Here is a 14,790-nt window from a genome sequence, read left to right as displayed (position 1 = left end):
GACTTGTTGCACCGTTCCTCTCCTCCCTTTCCTGCTCCTCCACTCCGCCACACACACCCCCATTTCCTCCCTGTTGTTGAGATCCTTGGGGCCTAACCAGACCCATCTCAACTCCTCGCAATGCAAATGGCAAAGCAGGTAAACTGCACAGGACAGCTATGAAACAGATAAGAGGAAAGTTCCCGCAGACTTCAAAGACCTCCGTTCTCTTCTGCCGGTGGCCTTCTGCAAAGCTCTCCCCGCTTCCCCGCCTCCCCCTTCCCGTAGTGGCAAGTTCTCTCCTAACCCGATGAAAACCTGAGTTCCAAACGGGCCTGGTGCACACTCCATTCGCAAGAACACAACCTCTTTGCTCCCAGTAAAGCAACCTGCCTGTATTGAGGTCTGTCTTTCCTTTCTGGGAGTAAAAGGCCAGAACGCAAAGTTGCTCCAGACCTAACAACTCATACAGGGAGCAGGGTTCTAGAGCTTCAAGGTGGAACAAATTTGAGTGTACTGTTAAAGGGAAAATGTTAACAGAAAAAGAGAGTGAAGTTTCAGGAAAGGGACATTTGATGTATGGAGGCCTCTCAGGGGACAGGAGAGACTGACGTCTGCGATTATGGAGAAGAATTAGCCTGCAGCAGAATAGATCTGTAATGCTTTGGTCTTATTCAGAAAATGTACTTGTAGAATTTGGAGGGAGAACCGTCAGGTAGTCGTTGGTGCAATCCACTTTAAGCTTCCAAACTCTTCTGTTAGTCATTCACCAGAACCTGATCCAGAGAAATTGCATTCGCACAAAATGCCTTCTGATCCAAAGATAACAGCCAATAGTGTGCTTTTAAAAAGTAAAGCAGCATGTTAGTGGAGCCAGGAGCCCCCTCTGGGTCTCCCACGTGGGTGCAGAGGCCCAAGTGCTTCAGTCATCTTCCACTGCTTTCCCAGGCCATAGCAGAGAGCTGGATCGGAAGTGGAGCAGCTCAGACTCAAACCAGTGCCCACGTGGGATGTCAATGCTGTAGGCCATGGATTTAACCCGGTGTGCCACAGTGTCGGCCCCTGTAACATATTGAACACATAGCAACAAATGAAGACATTCTTATGTCATATGGTGTTTCTGTGGTGTAGTGATTATCATGCTTGCCTAACGTGCAAGAGGTCCCCAGTTTGAAACCCGGTGGGAACAGAGATTTTTTTTCCCCCTTTCCCCTTCCCAGGAACTGATAGTTCTGCTCCTGCCAACACTGAGATTTATTCCGGTCCTTCTGATGGCCGCACCAAACCTGAACTGTCAGATTCCAGCAGCTCCACACTTTTTTAGTGTCTTTTCTCTCCTTTGCCGTTTCCCCCTCCCCTCTGTGGCCTTGGCTGTTTCAGAGTAGACACTCCCCAGTGGAGTTCTGTGTTCCTGAACACCCTTAACTTTCCCTGAGCTCCAGGGTGCTCCAAAGACCTACCAACAATGTGCAGACTTGGCTCACCCACTGCCAGGTGAAGTCAGGTGGTAGAGCGCTTGCTTAGCACGCAAGAGGTGGTGGGATTGATGCCCACATTCTCCAGATTTTACTGCTGGTGCCTTGGATTTTATGAAATGAAGAAAAATACACGTTTGAATCCTTCACTATTTAATAACATGGAGCCCCGTACACCTCCACTCTAAGGGGTACACTTTGAATAATTCTTTTCTCTTGGTTCAGAAGAACTGTGATTCCACAAGAGGGGCATACTCAGTGTTCTATTGTCTGTTTCTTCCTGTACTGCAGCCCAAAATGCAGCAGTCCTGAAAAGTGCAGAGCACAGCAGTGGGATGAGAGCTCCAGCTCTCTGGTGAGTGAGCGGGAAAGTGGAGCACTAAGTGACCTGAGACCGCTGGAGCAGACCCAGAAGGCAGATGGCCTTGTGATCTCCTTGGAAAGACCTCTGCCTGGGAATATGTGCCTCTAATCTGACACAATATACTGTGGATTTTGAGAACTGGGCCAAGTGATAAACCACCTTGGCCACGGGCTTGCAAATGTTCCAGAAAACTCCCTGTGTGTATTATTTCACACACAAGGCGGCTCGGGCTCAATCTCTGACCAACCCTTCCTGGCATCAGTTATACACAAGGAAGGTGACCTTAAATGGGCTGTGGAGAGTCAGCACCATCAGTACTAGCTGTGCTGGACTTGTCATCTTGGAATATGTGGTGCCTCCTGGGCAGTTGGTGGGCCAACCTCTGATTCCTTTTCTCTTTACAGAGGGATTCAGATTTTTACGGTGATAACAAAACTTCTCTTCCACTTGGGATTGCATTTATGCAGAACTTTAACCTGGAAAAGCAAGGAAAACAGAGCAGACAGGAGACAAACGTTATACAAGAGAACTTGGGGGTTTTACGTCTCTGAGTAGCACAGCTGTGCACTGGGGACCACAAAGAGCCAGAGAGTCAGATAAAGGAAGGTTGTGATAATCAGGAATGTTTATAGAGAAAGCCTGGACAGAAAAGTAGAATAAGAAAAGGAAGCATTGGAAGGGCTTCCCAGGAAAGCGTTCATAGCCATCTTGCACACCTGGGAAGGGGTCTGCACCCCATCACAGCATCTACAGTGACAGTACAGACTAACATCTTCAGAAACACCTACAAAATTATGAAACAGAAGTCAGGGTTTAATTTCCACACATGGAGCCATACATAGTAATTTCCTCCTGCAGAGGCAGTTGAAACCAGGTTAGAATGTGGAGGAAGAACTCCAGCTGATAGTCCTAGAAACTGACATATTCTATCTTCATCAAGGACCTGTACCAAAGCAGTGAGGGAAGACAAGGATGATGATTTGGCCATGATGAGTGGTGGGACTTTCTTGAATTTTGCCTTTGCCAACTGTCCTTTCTCTCCTTCCATTTGAACTAAAGTGTCTCAGATACCAAGAGTCCCATGGATGAAGCTTTTGGAGGCCATGAGAATGGAGTGTTTCTTCATAAACCCAGTATGTGGTTAATCCGGGGGTGTGTAGACTTGAAATGTGTTGGGAGATTTCTCATGCCTGCTTTGCTGTGACAGAACTGGGCTGAGTTTCCAGCTATGCGGATGCCTGTCCTCAGCCGCTGGTCTCCTGCCTCAGATTTTTCTGTCTTTTCCCAAGTTTAACAATGTGCCTACCTTTTGGCACCCAGTTCCAAATCACTGAAATACTGACAATGAGGACACTGCAGATAATTAAAAATGCCTTATTCTTTGTGGCACTAGTAAGTAGCATCCTCATCCTGAGAACTGTGCATTTTCCACCCAAGTTGCTAAATAGGGAGTATCTATAAGTGCAAGAGTCAAACAGAAGTGGTGATGAAGCTTGTGCCCATTAGGGGTCCCTCTTACTGTTAAGGGCTGTGTAGGCAGCCCATAAACAAGTCATAGACAAGTCAAGGTCAGTCATGGATTGTGGAATTCCTGGGATGAAAAAAAAGTCACCTATTCCCATGCTCTAGGAGAATGATCAAACAAGCACACTCTGCTAAAATTAACTATGTTGTGACTGTGTTGTAGAAAGCCCGATAAGTTGCTTATGTATGTTGTTAACTTCTGAGTTGCCTTGAACTGCAGCTGGTTATGCATAATATCTCTGAAACACTGGAATAAATGAGCCTTGATCAGCCTTGTTGTCTTGGCTCCATTCTCTGCGCCCTTGTCCCTCTTTTCATTCCCACTCCCTCCTTCAGGTTCCATTTAACTGGTGCGGCAGGCCCGCACAGGGCTGCAACACCAACAAATCAAAGCTTCTGTCCTGCTGGAATGCAGTGTCACACTGAGATAACAGATATGCCGAGAGAATTCCATGCTAGGTTAGTAAGGAGACAGGTCGATAATGACTGGGGGCTAAGGTAGACCATTGGGAACAACACAGAACTGAGTCAAGACTGATTAGTTTTTCCCTAGAAGAAAACATGGGTAAATCTTCATGAAATTGTGACAGAAAATATGATTAGAAGAATGATAAGAAAACCAAACAAGAAATGTTACAAATGTGGATAAATATTCTCATAAAATCATGTAATACCTTAAACAACATGCAACATATAATCTAAATGAGTGCATAGATCCAGATGCTTTGGCCCCACCCAGCCAAGCATAGGATCTTGAGTCCTTGACCTCCCCAGGCAGACTCAGAAGAGCAGCAGTGAGAATAGCTCCAGCCAGATCCTCTCCATCATAAGGCTGTGTTTATGAGATCTTAGAAACTTAAAATCACTCAAAAAAAAAAAAAAAGAGAAACTATAGAACTAGCCAAAAATGTATCATAGAATAAAGAAATCAAGGTTCAGTGGAGATGGACATTTAAAAAATATATTACAAAATCTGTCTCTTGCTTTGTGGATGGTTTTTCATACACTTATAATTGATGTGATAACTGTGGACCATGAATTCTTCATATTCCATTAAACTTCTATTTCTTTTTTTAATCTATTTTTTATTTATTTGAAAGGCAGAGTTACAGAGAGGCAGAGGCAAAGAGAGAGAGGTCTTTCATCTGCTGGCTCACTCCCCAGATGGCTGCAATGGCCAGAGCTGTGCTGGTCCGAAGCCAGGAGCCAGGAGCTGCTTCTGGGTCTCCTACATGGGTGCAGGGGCCCAAGGACTTGAGCATCTTCTACTGCTTTCCTAGGCCACAACAGAGAGCTGGGTCAGAAGTGGAGCAGCCAGGACTCAAACTGGCACTCATATGGGATGCCGGCAGTGCAGATGGTGGCATTACCAGCTACACCACAGTGCCAGCCCCACTGCCTTCTATTTCTAAATACCTGAAATCCAGGCTGCCCCCAAATACCATCTGTACTTTAAATAATGATCAATCTCAATATATGGGGCTCTTACAAGGTTTTGAACACCAGGCTGGTCTTGGAGTCAGGAGGTCTAGGGCACTGTCTTCTTTACACATCCTTGTGAGCTCCTTTAACACATTTGTCTGTAGCAAACAACTGATTTATATTTGGTATCTGTAAAGCTGCAATGAAATACATGGAATGCTCACATAAATGTTATTATGAAAATCATTCATGTCTGTGATTGTCTTCCTTCCCACACTTTGTAGTTTTAGAAATTTGACGTCTTGTGTATGGAAGGTATTCTCATCTATATCTTCACTATCCCTGCATAAGGCTGCAATCATGGGAGGCTCTTTAGCTATGATAATAATCACATATATTGTAATTAATTAATCTATTTATTATTTGTTTGAAAGCAAAGAGACAAATAGAGAGCTCCCACCTGCTGGCTCACTCTCTAAGTACCTGCATTAGACAGCAGCTCCTTGAGGAAGAAAGGACCCGGTTTCAGGAGCTACTGGCCAGTCCAGCCTACAGAGCCAGCCCCCTGCTGGCCATCGGGCAGCAACTGGCCCACCAGCTACAGCTGGAAAGCAGCAGCCAGCTGTGACCAGCACACCAGTTTGTCCTGAGTTCCGCAGGACACACACGGACCGTGTCTCAAGCCTGGAAGAGGGAAAACACAACACCCCTCCTGGGAGCACACACACACACACACACACACACCCCTCCTGGGAGCACACACACACACACACCCCTCCTGGGAGCACACACACACACACACACACACACACCCCTCCTGGGAGCACACACACACAGAGAATGCCTCTCCTGGGAGCGCGTGCACACACACACACACACAGGTCTCTGACAGCTGGGCTGGGGGGCAGGAGGCCTGGCTGTGAGGGGCTGCAGTGCACTGTGGGCTCACTTCCTCATCCCAGAGGCCCCTACACTCACAGCCCTCCCAGGAGAGGGGTGCCGACGTCACGTGTCTGGGAAGGCCGCCTGTGGGTGTAGATGTCTCATCCGTGAGTGGTCCAGGGACCTGTTGCTGTCACTGATGGAGAGAGCACCTAGGGGCAGGGCTTGCTGCTTGGCTGTCTTCCGGTGGCCATGTCTTGGCTTTCAGCTCCACTGCCTGCAGTGGCCCGGTCGGCTCCAGCCCACCCAGTTGCCTCAGTCACCAAAGTCCACCCCATCATTGGCTCCTCGTGCCCTTTTCTGGACTCCCTCTGGCCTCGGTGGTGCTGAGCCCCAGCTGCCTCTGCTGACTATGGCAGAATGCCCTCCTGGTCCAAGGGGATCGGAGCAGACCCAGCCTGGCCTTGGACCCTCCTGCTGAGTCTGAGGGGGACAGCATTCCTTGTGTCCCTGAAGCCTCCGTCAGCCAGGAGACAGTCCACTGCCTGACAGAAGCCCTTAATGAAGCAGCATTGATGACAAGCCCATGACTGCGGTGAGGTAAGCGTCGGGCCCAGAGCCAGGCCTGGTGCAGAGCCCACAGTGTGCCTGGAGCGGGCTCATCTGAGCTGTGTCAGCCCGTGCAAACCAGAGTCCACATGGGTCTGTCCTGGGCCTCTCCTGGGGCTGTCTCCAGATCTGGGGTCAGCACCAGGGCCCCTGAAGGCTCGTCCTTGGCTGGGTTAGTGTTCTGAGAAACACCCCCACCCCACCCCACCCCACCGGCTTCCCAGGCTCCAGGGGACTCCAGTCTGACCGTGGCTTGTGCCCACCTGCTCCTGACACTTGGAACCAGAACTCATGACTCCGGTGTAGAAACTGGTGCCTCCCCTCGGGGGTCCTTCATGGGAGAACAGACCACGTGCGGCCAGGATGGGGCCTCAGCCAGGGGATATTGCAGCCGGCCCCTGCGGAGTCTGCTGGGCGTCGACAGGCCTCGCCACCGGGTGCTGGCCACGCTGTGTGGAATGGCCCTGGAGGAGCAGGATTGCTGGGCAGAGAGGCCTGGGAAGGAGCCCACGCTCGCTCTGCCTGGGCACAGACATCCCAGGACGGCGGGGACACGGGCTGGGGACTACCGTTGTGCGTTTCTAATAAATCCGAGAGGGGCTTTGTGGGGAAAAAAAAAAAGTAAGTACCTGCATTAGAAAGAGCTGATAGGGGACTGGCAGATTCAGCCGATGCCTGGGTGCCTACATCCCATATGATCCTCAAGTCTCCACTTCCCATCCAGCTCCCTGCTAATGTGCCAGGGAAAAGAACGGAAGATGGCATATTACTTGGGCCTCTGCCACCCATGTAGGAGACCTGGATGGAGTTCCTGGCTCCTGGATTTGGTCTGGCCCAGACACAGTTGTTGCAGCCATTTGGGGAGTGAACTGGTGTGTGGAAGCACTCTCTCTCTCTCTCTCTCTCTCTACCTCTCTCTGTCATGCTGTCTTCCAAATAAATACACGAATCTTTTAAAAAAGGAGCTGATAGAGCTTAATAAAATTGGCTCCTCGGTAGTGTTTAATCCATTATTCAATGTGTGTTCATCTTCTCACACGTACGAAGCAGACACTTGAGAAATCCATTGTTTGTTAGGAAATTTCTGACACCTAAATTTCCTCTGTGTCTGTACAGAAGCTCCACAAACAGAGGCTGTGTGATTGTGACCCAGTTGCACACTGGAGTTCGCAGGGAGTGCACACAGCACACACAGGGGCTCTAAGAACTGAGCAGGAGCCATGTGAGTGAGGGACTGTGTCCCCAGCCCCAAGCAGGCCTGGCTGAGCCCAGTGGTCAGAGAGGTCCAGACAGCAGCAGAGGCCGCTGGGCTGTGCAGCTCAGGAGTGGGTAAGGAAACCCTGGGTCTGCCATCAGATCAGCTCCACTGGGCCCTCCTCCTCCCACCTCCACTAACCTGGCACAGCTGCTCCTGTGGCTGGGACAGTGTCACCTGAACGTGAGGTCACTGTGTGTCCATGCAGGGCAGCACATTCCCTTGCAGCAGGGCCTGGGCTGGGCTCTGAGGAAGGGGGTGGGTGGGTGGGGATGAGAGCAGTGCCCCCAGGCAAGTCTGCACTGCAGGGGGTGCGGGGTGTCAGCCTGGCTGCTGCCTTCTTGCTGTCTGCTGGACAGATGAGAAAGAGGCCATCTCTGAAAGGCTTGAGGGCCCCAGAGCTGATGGGTGATCCTGAGACCAAGGCCACACGGCACCCAGTGAGCTCTGGACCGTAACTGCAGAACTGGAGCATCCAGCGCAGTGGCATTATGATGCTTTGGAAGTGAACATTTAAAGAGCTGGACACACAGAGAAGGGCAGACAGCTATGGGCTGTAATCCTGATTCTCTGCATGCAGCCAGCACTGGGCAAGGAAACAGTGGCAGCACCCAGGAGCCCCTTTTCTTCTACACAGGATGGCCCCTGATTCTAGCACTCAGTGGCTTTTCCACAATGTAGAGTACTTTTAAATGTTCAGAAAGTATATTTGTAAGCTGCCTTTAAGATAATATATTAGAAAAAAGCTATTCTAAGGAGTAGCGACCTGTAAACACAGCTGCAGAATCTGTGGACCTTTCTTCCACATTACTTTCCAGGCTGGTGCAGATAAAAGACACAATGACAGTCCCAAAACAACTTGTCAGCACAACACTACTTGAACTTTGCCTTCCCAGAGCACAGATTGGCAGATATAAGTGCTTGTGGTAGATGGTTAAAAATTACAATCAAATTATGAAAAACCTCTTTTTGCTAATTCACACACTGATGGATATTAACTGACTTTATATCAGTGCAGCTCAAAAATACACAAAAAACAAAGTCAAATGGGAAAAACAGAAATGCAAGTTTATCTTCATATACATCTTTAAGACCTTTCTACTCACGATTGACATTGGATAACACTAAAATGTGTTAGCAGATTGGGAACTTCGGTGAAAGTTGTACAATTAATCAACTTGAATTCTGTTCTTGACACTTTTTTTAGAAATAAAAACAAATGGCAAGCTTATAAAAGGTTGAGAGAGTCACCATTTCTAACTTTCAGAGACTGCTTCCCAGCTGGTCCTGAGCTTCAGTGGTGAGTGGAGGGGGTGGGATGAGAACATAATCAGGTCCCAGGAACCCAGAGCCCTCTGCACCTGCTCCTCACCCAGCTGCCTTCTGCTCATCAGGGCAGGTTCACCACAATTAGGACCAGGAGGATTCTGGGCTCAGCAAATGAGGGCCCAGCAGGGAGAGGGCAGAGCCGGCCCCAATGTTCCACAGCGTGCACAAGGAGCCTTTTCCCCTGGCAGAGCCAAACTCCTGACACTGACATGTTGACAGCAGTGAGAGTGTCCCTGAGCGCTGGGACTCAGGGAAGGATAAAGAGGCCTGGCTGTGCTGCTCTCCACAGCTCCTGCCAGAGCCCCTGCACACTGCTCAGGTGAGTGATGCTGAGTGCCAGGGGGGCTGCCCCAGGCAGGGCTGGTCAGGGGCAGGTGGGGAGAGGGGGGGTCTCAGCTCCCCTGTGCCTGTGGAAGAGGAAGGTGTGAGGACCCAGGGAGAGCATGGGGATCCCTTCCCAATGCACCCAGCAGTGTCTGCTTGTCTGGCCCTGGAGGGAGCTGCTGTGCAGCAGCACCACTGATGCTCTGAGCCCAGGGCTGCTGGGTTTCCCAGGCATGAGGGAGGCTGGGGGCATCAGGCAGCAGTGGGCTTTCAGCCTGCAGTGGGGAGCTCTTCCCCCAGGCTCCCTGCCCTTCTGCACTCTCCCTCCCAGCACTGGGATTTTTTCCATTAAGTGTGTATCTTCCTTATGGTATCCTTAAGTCTTTTTAGGATGGAACATTTTTGGATTATTTATTATGATTTCTTTTTCTGAATTTTTCCCTTCATTAGGCTTTCAACATTGCAGAGTATGTAATTATAGAGACTTCAGAAACGCCACAACCACTGTGAAGACACGCAATGACACTGAAAATTGCATCTAGAAAATCAGTCTTTTCTTCTTGCAGGGCACTGACATAAGCTTTATATACATGTGCTCATTTAGTCCTCACAGTGGATCCAGTTGGTACAAAGCATCATCCCATTTAGAGATAAGAACATTGGTTCTTAATGAGACCAGGTAGTATTTCCAAGGTCTTACGTATGATTGTTCTTGGGAGAAATGAAGAGTAAGGACAGAGTAAGCAGGGAAGAAAGGAAGGAAGGAAGGAAGGAAGGAAGGAAGGAAGGAAGGAAGGAAGGAAGGAAGAAAACAGAAAGAAAAACTTGCATGCTATCCCACCCGGAGGAAGAGCAGGACATGTGCCTTAGCCCAGCCAGTCCTACCTCAGCTATCCTCTCCCTCTGTGTTACATACCTGCAGAGAGTTTGGGGAGATGGTAAGCTACTCCTTATGGTGAAGTACAATTCTTTTTTTGGAAATTCGCCATTCACATATATGTGATTTGTTAGTACACTTTGTATTTTTATTAACACATATCAATTGTACAGATTTGTGGGGTCCAGCATGACATTTCAATACCTGAATACAATGTGTAATGATCAGAGCATGCTAATTATGATGTCCAAATACTTCATATATTTATCATATCTTTGTGTTAGGAACATTCAAAATGCTCTCTACTGCCTATTCTGAAAAAGAAGATCAACTGCTGTCATAGATATCTTGCTGTGCTGTAGAACATTAGAAGTTACTCCTCTTCTTCCCCATTAACCTTTCTCTCTCCATCCTTGCAACCCTCTACAGCCTTCCCAGCCTCTGGTAACATCGCTTCTATTGTCTATTTGTTTGAGATGAACTTTTTGGCTTCCACATATAAATGAGAACATGTGGTGTTTTTCTTTCTCAATAATCATTTCAGGGCTGGTAATGAGGATGTGAGAGGCACCAGCACTGCCCAGTTGGGTTGGTTTTTGAGTGAAAGCGATAAACGGGGAAGGTCCTTAGGATCATGCCTAAGGATCATGATGGAGTGACATTATTCATAGTCAGTGGTTTTCTAGGGAACAAGTCCTCGTGTACATAAATGAAATATAGAAAGTTCTTGTGGAAAGGCAGATAGATACAATAATACAGAGTTTACATTTAAAGTGATATTATCACTATCTCTGTATTAACAGAAGCAAGACAAATGCAAGAAAGAGACCAAGGAAGAGATGAGAGGCCTGCTAGGAAAGAAGAGAGAAGTATGGGCTTTTACTTATTTTAGACACTGTTGTCTTCACTAAACCACAGACCTGAAGTTGATAACCTCTTTTTCTTCATATACCTCAAAAGGTTTTCCTTAGCTCCATCCATGAAGGCAGAGATGACTTGGAATGACCTTATCAAGAGAATAATCTTCCTTTCTCTCATTTGGCCTGGAATTGTGGGGAACTTCCTTGTGCTTGTGAAATATGTACATATGTTTGTCATGGGTCCTGAAAAAAAACTCACAGATGTTATCCTCATCCATGTGGCTTTTTCAAATTTAGCCATTATTTGCACCACAGGGGTCAGAGTCATAACCATAGTCATTTATTTCAGTAACTTCCTAGGTGACATTGGTTGCAAAGCTGTGATTTACCTGAACAGGGTGGCTCGGAGCCTCTCCATCTGCACCACCTGCCTCCTCAGCGTAGTCCAGGCTGTCACTGTCAGTCCCAGGACCACCTGGTGGAGAAAACTCAAACCCCGCAGTGCACAGCAGCTTCTTCCCTACCTCCTCCTCTTCTGGGTCGTTAGTCTTCTCATAAGCTCTAACCTGCTCCACTACATCACAGCAGTCAACAGCGTGAATGAGTCTGGAGTTAGAATGTATGCTGAATATTGCTACATGCTACCAGCTGGGCAAATAGTCAGGTGGCTTTTCCTCTCCCTCATGGCCCTTCGGGACCTCACCTTTCAGAGTGCCATGGGCTGGAGCAGTGGGCACATGGCTCTCCGTCTGTACAAACATCACAAGCGCGTCCTCTACCTCCAGAGCTCCAGGACTGCAAAACATCCCAGCCCAGAGGTCAGAGCTACTCAGAGCACTCTCGTTCTCATGACCTGTTTCCTCTTCTCCTATTGGACAGATTTCATTTTCTCCTTCTACACAGGGTCCACCCTGACCAGGGATTCCACAATTTTAAATATTAAAATACTTCTAGAACTCAGTTATGCCTGTCTCAGTCCTTTTGTTCTGATTAGCAGAGATGTTCACTTTGTTGAATGCTGGAGAGCTCACTGAGGAATGCAGGTAACTTGTTCTGTACTGATTCCTCCAGGTACAAAGATATATTTCTAGGGATTGCCTTTCCTGACATACATCAAAACATTAAATTCATCAGGGCTAATGCAAATAGACTTTATTTTAAGAATAAATCTGGTAGCAGGCAATCTAAGCTGGTTCAGTGCTTCCAGGAGCCTAGAAAGAGAGATCTTGCCAACTTCCCATTCTGCCATACCTGCCAGGTGACTTTTCTTTTATGGCTTGCACAGTTGTTGTTGTATTTTAATCAGCATTCTGATCATGAAGGAAAAAATAAAGTAACAGAGAAAAAGTGTGTATTCACACACACACACACTTTAGGAAAACAAAACCTTTTTTAGAAATCCTCAGCAAATATTTGAATATAATGGTAAAACTATACTACTTGACAACCTCTAAATGTAAGCTTGATTGAAGAACATTGTTTTCTACTGGCACGTGTTCTTTTACTAGTCAGGCTGCCAGCTCTCTGCATGGAGACGTACGTGACTCATGACCCTGGCTCTCACGAGATCAGTCATTTTGGAAGGAGAGGAACAAAGAAAAACGTGAAAACTGTGATCCAGGGATACATGAATCTGTCTTCAGAAGCTACTATTTATCTGAGACATATCTTCAATCAATTTAAGTTGTTGTAATAGTGATTGACCCAAAGTGACAATGGATTATTTAGTCATTAATAACTAATGCAGATTATTAGGCATGAATTATCAGAAAATGAAGTTTCAATAAAAGCCAGGATGGAAATATGCATAGATAGGAAGATATGAAATGGAGAGGGGAATGTTGTGTGCGGTGAGAAATTACAGAAAAGGACTGGCAGACTTGAAATTCCAGGAAAGAGCAGCACATTGTGATGGTCACAGTGAGACTTCTTGTGTGAAAACTGGAGCACAAAGAGTGGAGCTTGGGTATCTGGTGCTGTGCTCTCTGGATACTGAAAGAATCTTGGTATCAGACGGAAAGCATGGTTTAGGCCAACAACTCAGGTTCCAGCTTTCCTCTGTCAATGTACTGTAAGAGTAATAAACCTCATTACACTTTACTTTAAAAAAAACTTTTTGTATTAACAACAATACTAATGCATATTTATGGGCTTCAGTGAGACATTTCAATGCATATATACAATATGTTATCATCAAATCTAGGTCCCCTTCTTTGACATTACTCGATGATTATAGCCCTGGAGCTCCTTTCTTCTGTTTGCCCAGAAAATATGTCATAAGTTATTGTGAACTGTACTCACTCCACTATGCTGTGTAACACTAGAAATCTATTCCTTCAAGGTAACTCTGATTTGGCCTCATTTACTCATATTCCCTCTGTGTCCCCATAGATCTTCAGTCTCTAGTAATTACTATTCCGTGTTCAGACTGAGTTTTTTTACCTTCTACATCTGATGTAAAATGCTGTATTTGTCTTCCTGTGTCTGATTTATTTCACTTAACTTAATGTCCTCCAGTTCCATCGATTTTGCTACCAATGACAGAATTTCATTTTTATGGCAGGATAATATTCCATTGTGTATACATACTACATTTTATTCACCCATCTATCAGATAATAGACACATTGGTTGATTCTGTATCTTGGCTTTTTTGAAAAGTGCTGCCATTAACATGGTGGAGCAGGCGTCTCTATGCTACAATGATTTCATGTCTTTTGGATGTACAGCCAGTAGAGGGATTGCTAGATCAAATGGCAGTTCTATTTCTAGTTTTTATAAGAATCTCCATGCCGTTTTACATAGGGGCTGCACTAATTTACATTCTCACCCACAGTGAATGAGTTCCCCACTGTATTACTTTTGATCTCATGGACAATCATTTCCTTGAGGTATGGGTAGTTTATTCTATGCTGATATGATGCCACTTCTAATGACACTACCTTCAATTGTCATAGATTTGAGCAGAGACAAATAATCCTTGATCGTAAGCATGTCTTGAATTTGAACTTGTGGCTGAAATCAACCACAAGAAAAGATTTCATCTTTGTGAATCAAAATAATGATGCAGGAAATGTTTGTAACTCTACATATCCTTTTGAGTGGCTAAGACAACTCAGAGTTCAACCTTGGAAAATTCCAAGATAACTTATACCTGTGCCCTATTAATTTCACAACAATAAAATATTTCTTAAGTTTCCTTATCGCTAAGCTTTCCATAGTATTACTTTTATTCTATACAAAATTAGATATCTAACAGTTGAAGAAGAAAGGCTAAAAACATATTTATTCCTCCTTTTCCCACATAATCTGCATTAATATTATTTCAATGAAATTAAAAAGTGATCAACAGAGAAATACAAAAATAATTAGCAATATATTGGGTAAAACGGTTTCAAGAAATTCTTGGAAGACAGAAAGCAAATGCCTCCAACAGAATGTAACAGAGAAGACAGCATAGGCTCTCGTGTGAGAACAGGAGGGGATTGATAGGAAGAAAGCAGCAGTCACAGCTACAAACATGGGGGCTTAGGAGTTGCAGTGGGGATAATGGTAGAGGCCCAGGTGGGCAACTGTGAGTCAGTAAGTAGGGAGCTCCCCACTTATTCTTCAGATTGGTAGGAACTCTGTGTTAGCTGCTTATCTCAGGAACCTATGGAAAAAAATAACAAACTTTTAGAACTAGTCGTTCCTTGCAATCTTATGAAACAAATATTCTAACACCCCCTATATTGAAGCAACCTAATTCTCAATAAATATTTAAGTTTCTTTTAAGTTATTTTTTTGATTTGGGCTGACATGGTGGCTTAGCAGGTAAAGCTTCCACCTGCAACACCTGCATCCCATAGGGGCATGTGCTGGTTTGAGCCCCAGCTGCTGCACTTCAGATCC

At 46.2% G+C, this 14,790-nt stretch overlaps 1 protein-coding gene across 1 annotated transcript; it reads left to right on the top strand.

The window, feature by feature from the left end:
- Positions 1-11,031: 11,031 nt before the first annotated feature.
- On the top strand, positions 11,032-11,934 carry ORYCUNV1R1565 (vomeronasal 1 receptor oryCunV1R1565). The gene has a single exon (NM_001167252.1). The coding sequence runs from the start codon at positions 11,032-11,034 to the stop codon at positions 11,932-11,934; it is 903 nt and encodes a 300-aa protein (NP_001160724.1).
- The last annotated feature ends 2,856 nt before the right edge of the window (positions 11,935-14,790 follow it).

Source organism: Oryctolagus cuniculus, chromosome 5, assembly GCF_964237555.1.
Source record: "Oryctolagus cuniculus chromosome 5, mOryCun1.1, whole genome shotgun sequence".
NCBI classification, from domain to species: domain Eukaryota; kingdom Metazoa; phylum Chordata; class Mammalia; order Lagomorpha; family Leporidae; genus Oryctolagus; species Oryctolagus cuniculus.
Note: the sequence above shows the minus strand (reverse complement) of the source record. Positions and strands in the feature narration are given on the sequence as shown.